General features: G+C 44.9%; 1 protein-coding gene across 3 annotated transcripts in view; it reads right to left on the bottom strand.

Moving 5' to 3' along the window:
• The window catches only part of dus3l (dihydrouridine synthase 3-like), a 60178-nt gene that overhangs the window by 25538 nt on the left and 25506 nt on the right, over nucleotides 1–9134 (bottom strand). For all 3 annotated transcript variants that reach the window (XM_084312580.1, XM_084312578.1, XM_084312579.1), the window contains exons 8-9: nucleotides 4463–4615; nucleotides 2548–2664 (exon numbers count right to left, since the gene is read on the bottom strand). In XM_084312580.1, coding sequence (XP_084168706.1) covers nucleotides 2548–2664; nucleotides 4463–4615 — 270 coding nt within the window. The remainder of the gene's footprint in view (nucleotides 1–2547; nucleotides 2665–4462; nucleotides 4616–9134) is intronic.

Consider the following 9134-nt stretch of genomic DNA (forward strand, 5'->3'; position numbering starts at 1 on the left):
GTTGTGGTAACGTCAGTTGGGTTGGTGTGCTGTTGTGCACAGTGCACTGGTTGAGCTAGCCCCTTTCGTGACTGCGATGTGCAAGCCAGGGGCTTTTGAGCATGAAATAAAATGTCTAACCTTACGTCGTAGTCCGGTGCTTTTTTGGAAACATTATAGTCATAACAGATACACCTAGCTGGCTGCTTTGAGCACACGGGGCTAACGTTAGCTAGCAAGCAGCTATAGCTAAAACGCTAACTAGAAGCTAACCACTGTATACAGTTCCAGTAGACTAACATTACACCTGTGATTTAAATGTGTCCTTAGTAACTTATACTCGAGGGTTGTACTAGGGTTGGATGCAGTTCCCCGTTGGTCAGTCTGTCTGTTTTCCATCTTCTGCTGTGTTTAACGTTATCTCTTTGCGAGTGCTCCTGATGGCTAGCCTAGTACCGCGGGACTTTTATTATTATATGTCCGCGGGTTGGCCAGTACTGCGCAAACGTTTATTAAACATTATATGTCCGCGGGTGGTCTTGTGCAGTAATCTCGTGGCACTGTCAACTAAAGCGAACACTCAGAAGACGCGCACCGTTTGCCAGTGCAGTGATTGCAGAATGTTTTATTTTTTTGTATACTCGCCAGCAGGGGAGGAAACTAACTGTTTGGCTTACCAGCCAACTGGCGAGTATCTGATTTTTTTTACCAGCCAAACGTAAAAAATACCCGCATTTGGCGGGTAAAGTGGCCTAATTTCCTCCCCTGCTTAAGGGGTTAAGTAGAACTGCACTGTCTCTGCAGTACACTTATTTTAAACTGTTCACTCACACAGCCTGCTCTCTACCAAGTGACTAACGTTAGAGGCAACAGCAATGTGATAAGAGCGGAGATTTTTTTAAATATCTTTTCTCCCCCTCCTTTTTTCCGATTTTTCTCCCATCCCACTGTTAGTCGTTATGCCAATTCCCAACCCCCTTCCTGGTTGTTGCGCACTCCCCCCTACTGTTGGTCCGGGAGGCCGGAGACTGTCACATGCTTTCCTCCAACGCATGTGCAGCCAGCCGGCAGCGCAGATTCTCACCGGGAGAGTGTAACGTGTGGAAGGTCACACTACCTCCCTCCAGATCCTACCCTCGCTGTGCAGGCGCCCCGACCGAACTGTAGGGGTCGCTGTCCACAACGCCCAGGACCCACCCATCAGCTTTCCCACCCCTAACACTGCCAATTGTGTTAGTATGAGCGACCAGCCAAGCTGATAGCAAAGCCAAGAGCTGGATTCGAACCCAGCGTCTCCAGCGTTGATGGCGAGCGCCTTGCCCACTACACCACCTAGCCGCCCTAAGAGCGGAGATTCTGACCCATGAATCCACTACTATCTCTCATTAAACACTGTGTCAAGTTAGTTTGGTGTATTGAATCCATTACTCTCTCATTAAACACTGTGCCAAGTTAGTTTGGTGTATTGAATCCATTACTATCTCTCATTAAACACTGTGCCAAGTTAGTTTGGTGTATTGAATCCATTACTATCTCTCATTAAACACTGTGTCAAGTTAGTTTGTTGTATTGAATCCATTACTATCTCTCATTCAACACTGTGCCAAGTTAGTTTGGTGTATTGAATCCATTACTATCTCTCATTAAACACTGTGTCAAGTTAGTTTGGTGTATTGAATCCATTACTATCTCTCATTAAACACTGTGTCAAGTTAGTTTGGTGTATTGAATCCACTACTATCTCTCATTAAACACTGTGTCAAGTTAGTTTGGTGTATAATTTGCATCCACTACTATCTCTTAATAAACACTGTGTCAAGTTAGTTTGGTGTATTGAATCCACTATTATCTTTCAATAAACACTGTGTCAAGTTAGTTTCAATGAGCGGTCCGCCATTTTGGACGAATTATTACAGATACAAGGATTACAAAAACATCTGTAAAACACAAAGTTTCCATGGGATTGTTATAAACATTGGACCTGTACTATAGATAAGACTTCAGGCTATGGGACCGTTATGTTTTCCAGCTCCTACCTCTCAGCTGGAACTCAAAAACAGGCATCTGGCAACAAGTAAACACAACGTGAGTAACTTTTAATTGTGTTCAAACCGCTAAGCACTCAGAGTGATTCTTCTCCTGTTGTGGAAGAAAGTTCTGAATGTTTCCTTTTAAAAGAGACCAGACTCATGCATGTGCTATACGTGGTTCAAGTAATAAATCGCAAATTACTTTGAGTATGCAATCGTCAGGCGTTTTATGCTAAATGTGCCCTCAGCATAAGGGGTTACACACTGTGCCAAGTTAGCTTAAGTGTATTGAATCCACTACTAAATCTCATTAAACACTGTGTCAAGTGAGCTTGGTGAATTGAATCCACTGCTATCTCTCATTAAACACAGAGAGAAAATCAATTATCTCAAAATGTCAAATATTGGCCTGATTAATGAGTCTATCACTACTTGATATAAGACAAGGTTTTCTACCTGCAGTGAAGAATCTGCGAGTAACTATCTTTCAAGTCTCCTTCTCAAACACCAGCGGTTCGTCAGGCTGTTGGTCTCTTACCTTCTTGTAGACGAGGTCGATGGGACATCCTGAGTTGATGTCCACAAAGTCTACGTCAGTGTTGTTGTTGATCAGCTCAGCAACCCTGGTCATCGTGTCAGGAAAACATCCCTCCACCTGAACACACATGGAGCACCAGAAAACGAAAGCTTTTCACAAAAACATATACATTGATAATGAGGACGCACCGAAAACAATACTGGTGCGTTGTTGTGAGTGTGAGGTTTCTATGTGTCTCTCAGGAGGTTTCTATGTGTCTCTCAGGAGGTTTCTATGTGTCTGTCAGGAGGTTTCTATGCGTCTGTCAGGAGGTTTCTATGCGTCTGTCAGGAGGTTTCTATGCGTCTGTCAGGAGGTTTCTATGTGTCTCTCAGGAGGTTTCTATGCGTCTGTCAGGAGGTTTCTATGTGTCTCTCAGGAGGTTTCTATGCGTCTGTCAGGAGGTTTCTATGTGTCTGTCAGGAGGTTTCTATGCATCTGTCAGGAGGTTTCTATGCGTCTGTCAGGAGGTTTCTATGTGTCTCTCAGGAGGTTTCTATGCGTCTGTCAGGAGGTTTCTATGTGTCTCTCAGGAGGTTTCTATGTGTCTGTCAGGAGGTTTCTATGTGTCTGTCAGGAGGTTTCTATGCGTCTGTCAGGAGGTTTCTATGCGTCTGTCAGGAGGTTTCTATGCGTCTCTCAGGAGGTTTCTATGCGTCTGTCAGGAGGTTTCTATGTGTCTCTCAGGAGGTTTCTATGTGTCTGTCAGGAGGTTTCTATGAGTCTGTCAGGAGGTTTCTATGCGTCTGTCAGGAGGTTTCTATGTGTCTCTCAGGAGGTTTCTATGCGTCTGTCAGGAGGTTTCTATGCGTCTGTCAGGAGGTTTCTATGTGTCTCTCAGGAGGTTTCTATGAGTCTGTCAGGAGGTTTCTATGTGTCTGTCAGGAGGTTTCTATGAGTCTGTCAGGAGGTTTCTATGAGTCTGTCAGGAGGTTTCTATGTGTCTGTCAGGAGGTTTCTATGAGTCTGTCAGGAGGTTTCTATGCGTCTGTCAGGAGGTTTCTATGAGTCTGTCAGGAGGTTTCTATGAGTCTGTCAGGAGGTTTCTATGTGTCTGTCAGGAGGTTTCTATGTGTCTCTCAGGAGGTTTCTATGAGTCTGTCAGGAGGTTTCTATGAGTCTGTCAGGAGGTTTCTATGTGTCTGTCAGGAGGTTTCTATGTGTCTGTCAGGAGGTTTCTATGTGCCTGCCGGCACCAGAAGGGCTCTTGAGGCCTATGTACACACAGTACATATTTGTGCACAGTAATAAGCAGGGAGATATCTGTCTAGCTTACATATGAGGCATTCATTCTTCCAATTATTCACAACTGTACTTTTCTTCCTGAATTAACTTGTTTCAAGTTTAAAGTTTTCAAGTTTCAAGTTTGTTTATTATTTGTCACAATAAAATACATGTACTTTACGGTGAAATGCTTGGTTCTGTATGCGCCCCTGAGAGTGTGCGTCATCCAGTAAAAATTAAGTAAAAAGTAAGTAAAAGAGGAATATACAATACAATCTTTTTATTTAAATTTAATTTTTATTATGTTTTTGGTATATATTTTATTGTTTTTTTTCGGACAAGTCCGGCAGAGAGAGCGAGGAAGTATGGGAGGTGGCTAAGTACTTTCTACTTTGTTTACCAACGATATTAAGTGTTATTAGCGAAACATGAGTTTATAAAAATCTCCGCGCATTGCATCGGAAACCGGATGATTTTGACTTTTTAAGAACTAAAGTCTGTGCCTGGTCACATATCGTTCTACCATTAAAATCGAGCCCGCTAGAGCCCACAAGAGATGTGTCAGCAGGCTAATAATGATATAAACAGCCAATATTAGACTGATACATGGGATATATGGGTCAACTACTGGTTGCCTTCTGTAATGATCTACCTGGACTCCAAACAGATCCTCGCTCTCATGCCTCTTCAGAAGTGCCCACTCTGACGACTGGCCCTGCAGCAGGTTGGTGCACATGGCCATCTCTCCACAGGTGATGTCAGCACCGAGACGCTTGCAGATGCGACGGAACGGTAGGTTTCCACACTGAGAAAGAGAGAGAAGTGTGAGAGGAATAGGTAGGTTTCCACACTGAGACACAGAGAGAGAAGAGTGAGAGGAATAGGTAGGTTTCCACACTGAGACACAGAGAGAGAGAAGAGTGAGAGGAATAGGTAGGTTTCCACACTGAGACACTGTCAATCACTCCATTCTGATTGACAAGCTAAAAGCAATTGGTTTTGATAGCTTATCAGTGAGCTGGATGCAATCCTACCTGGAGGGGAGAGAACAGATGGTAGAGGTAAACGGTACTCTATCCCCCCCCCCCCTCACAGTGAGCTGTGGTGTTCCACAAGGAAGCATACTAGGACCGCTACTCTTCCTAATTTATGCAAATGACATGTCGTCAGCCTGTGACTGCAACTTGTTCCTGTTTGCGGACGACTCAGCCCTGCTGGTCTCTGACAAGAACAAGTTGCAGGTTGAAAAAACCCTCAGCTCGGAACTAGGCAAAATCTGCATATGGCTCGCTGATAACAAACTATCATTACACATGGGCAAAACAGAGTCCATTCTCTTCGGTTCAAATAACAAACTCAGCAAGACCGACGGCTTCTCAGTTGCAGTGGGTGACAATATTGTCACAAGGAAAGACGAAATTACCTACCTGGGTTCCATCCTAGAGGCAAATCTTTCCTGTGACAAAATGGCATCCAATGTAATAAAAAAAAGTCAACCAACGAACTAGATTCTTGTACCGGATCTCCTCTCTGGTAAACAAGAATACCCTGAAGACTCTGGCAGGAGCACTCATTCAAGGGTACTATGACTATGCGTGCACCTCATGGTACCAAAGCACCTCAAAGGCGCTTAAAACAAAATTACAAACATCACAAAACAAACTGGTCAGACTACTACTTGACCTTACCCCCAGAACCCACCTCACCCCTGCCCACTTTGACAACCTAGGATGGCTTAGAGTAGACGACAGAGTACAGCAACTTGCAATGGGCCTGGTCTACAAGATACACTATACGACTAAGGTACCCATGTACATGTCAAAATACTTCCTAAAGGTCAGTGAATACCACAACCACTACACCAGAGGAAGCTCAACAAATCATGTTAAACCCATATTCGGCTCAAACAAGGGACTAAATACGTTTCGCAATTATGCCACATCAATGTGGAACGCCCTACCCAAAGCTGTAAAGGAATGTGAATCCCTACCAACATTCAAAACCGCTCTTAAAGAGCACCTACGGGAGGCTGCAATTCGAAACTGGCCACCGTAAATGCCCAAAACCCCCACCACCTCCTAATAGACAGTCTCCTCCCCACCGCATGTATATATTCCCTCCCCCCGCCGTATGTATATCTCTCTCCCACCCACCCACCCCCTCCTAATGTACAGTCCCCTCCCCATCATATGTATATACTCTGTCAGGATCTAGGGGTAACAGTACTGTATATTTGAATACCGTTTATGTCACAAATGTATCAGTACTAAATACCTATATGTCCCTATGCCATAAATGTCATGTATGTTGTGTATGTCATAAATGTCTATATGAATGGAAAATGGGGGACCCTGATGGAAACAAGACAAACGTCTTTCTCAGGTCTGCATCCCCTTAACAATTGTGTGTATTGAGCCGTACTGTATTGTACCCATTCTGCAATCTGTTAAATAAAGTTTTCATTCATTCATTCATTCAGACACAGAGAGAGAGAGAGAGAAGAGTGAGAGGAATAGGTAGGTTTCCACACTGAGACAGAGAGAGAAGAGTGAGAGGAATAGGTAGGTTTCCACACTGAGACAGAGAGAGAAGAGTGAGAGGAATAGGTAGGTTTCCACACTGAGACAGAGAGAGAAGAGTGAGAGGAATAGGTAGGTTTCCACACTGATACACAGAGAGAGAAGAGTGAGAGGAATAGGTAGGTTTCCACACTGAGACAGAGAGAGAAGAGTGAGAGGAATAGGTAGGTTTCCACACTGAGACACAGAGAGAGAAGAGTGAGAGGAATAGGTAGGTTTCCACACTGAGACAGAGAGAGAGAAGAGTGAGAGGAATAGGTAGGTTTCCACACTGAGAGAGAGAAGAGTGAGAGGAATAGGTAGGTTTCCACACTGAGACACAGAGAGAGAGAGAAGAGTGAGAGGAATAGGTAGGTTTCCACACTGAGACACAGAGAGAGAGAGAAGAGTGAGAGGAATAGGTAGGTTTCCACACTGAGACACAGAGAGAGAAAAGTGAGAGGAATAGGTAGGTTTCCACACTGAGACACAGAGAGAGAGAAGAGTGAGAGGAATAGGTAGGTTTCCACACTGAGAGAGAAGAGTGAGAGGAATAGGTAGGTTTCCACACTGAGACACAGAGAGAGAGAGAAGAGTGAGAGGAATAGGTAGGTTTCCACACTGAGACACAGAGAGAGAGAGAGAAGAGTGAGAGGAATAGGTAGGTTTCCACACTGAGAGACAGAGAGAGAAAAGTGAGAGGAATAGGTAGGTTTCCACACTGAGACACAGAGAGAGAGAAGAGTGAGAGGAATAGGTAGGTTTCCACACTGAGAGACAGAGAGAGAGAAGAGTGAGAGGAATAGGAAGGTTTCCACACTGAGACACAGAGAGAGAGAGAGGAATAGGTAGGTTTCCACACTGAGACACAGAGAGAGAGAAGAGTGAGAGGAATAGGTAGGTTTCCACACTGAGACACAGAGAGAGAAGAGTGAGAGGAATAGGTAGGTTTCCACACTGAGACAGAGAGAGAAGAGTGAGAGGAATAGGTAGGTTTCCACACTGAGACAGAGAGAGAAGAGTGAGAGGAATAGGTAGGTTTCCACACTGATACACAGAGAGAGAAGAGTGAGAGGAATAGGTAGGTTTCCACACTGAGACAGAGAGAGAAGAGTGAGAGGAATAGGTAGGTTTCCACACTGAGACACAGAGAGAGAAGAGTGAGAGGAATAGGTAGGTTTCCACACTGAGACAGAGAGAGAGAAGAGTGAGAGGAATAGGTAGGTTTCCACACTGAGAGAGAGAAGAGTGAGAGGAATAGGTAGGTTTCCACACTGAGACACAGAGAGAGAGAGAAGAGTGAGAGGAATAGGTAGGTTTCCACACTGAGACACAGAGAGAGAGAGAGAAGAGTGAGAGGAATAGGTAGGTTTCCACACTGAGACACAGAGAGAGAAAAGTGAGAGGAATAGGTAGGTTTCCACACTGAGACACAGAGAGAGAGAAGAGTGAGAGGAATAGGTAGGTTTCCACACTGAGAGACAGAGAGAGAGAAGAGTGAGAGGAATAGGAAGGTTTCCACACTGAGACACAGAGAGAGAGAGAGGAATAGGTAGGTTTCCACACTGAGACACAGAGAGAGAGAAGAGTGAGAGGAATAGGTAGGTTTCCACACTGAGACACAGAGAGAGAAGAGTGAGAGGAATAGGTAGGTTTCCACACTGAGACATAGAGAGAGAGAGAGAAGAGTGAGAGGAATAGGTAGGTTTCCACACTGAGACAGAGAGAGAGAGAAGAGTGAGAGGAATAGGTAGGTTTCCACACTGAGACACACAGAGAGAGAGAAGAGTGAGAGGAATAGGTAGGTTTCCACACTGAGACACAGAGAGAGAAGAGTGAGAGGAATAGGTAGGTTTCCACACTGAGACACACAGAGAGAGAGAAGAGTGAGAGGAATAGGTAGGTTTCCACACTGAGACACAGAGAGAGAAGAGTGAGAGGAATAGGTAGGTTTCCACACTGAGACACAGAGAGAGAGAGAAGAGTGAGAGGAATAGGTAGGTTTCCACACTGAGACACAGAGAGAGAAGAGTGAGAGGAATAGGTAGGTTTCCACACTGAGACACAGAGAGAGAGAGAGAGAGAGAGAGAGAGAGAGAGAGAGAGAGAGAGAGAGAGAGAGAGAGAGAGAGAGAGAGAGAGAGAAGAGTGAGAGGAATGGGTAGGTTTCCACACTGAGACACAGAGAGAGAAGAGTGAGAGGAATAGGTAGGTTTCCACACTGAGACAGAGAGAGAGAAGAGTGAGAGGAATAGGTAGGTTTCCACACTGAGACACAGAGAGAGAAGAGTGAGAGGAATAGGTAGGTTTCCACACTGAGACACAGAGAGAGAGAGAGAGAGAGAGAGAGAGAGAGAGAGAGAGAGAGAAGAGTGAGAGGAATGGGTAGGTTTCCACACTGAGACACAGAGAGAGAAGAGTGAGAGGAATAGGTAGGTTTCCACACTGAGACACAGAGAGAGAAGAGTGAGAGGAATAGGTAGGTTTCCACACTGAGAGAGAGAGAAGAGTGAGAGGAATAGGTAGGTTTCCACACTGAGACACAGAGAGAGAAGAGTGAGAGGAATAGGTAGGTTTCCACACTGACACAGAGAGAGAGAGAGAGAGAGAGAGAGAGAGAGAGAGAGAGAGAGAGAGAGAGAGAGAGAGAGAGAGAGAGAGAGAGAGAGAGAGAGAGAGAGAGAGAGAGAGAGGAATGGGTAGGTTTCCACACTGAGACACAGAGAGAGAAGAGTGAGAGGAATAGGTAGGTTTCCACACTGAGAC

This window comes from Notolepis coatsorum (assembly GCF_963971535.1).
Source record: "Notolepis coatsorum genome assembly, chromosome: 4".
Classification (NCBI taxonomy): Eukaryota; Metazoa; Chordata; class Actinopteri; order Aulopiformes; family Paralepididae; genus Notolepis; species Notolepis coatsorum.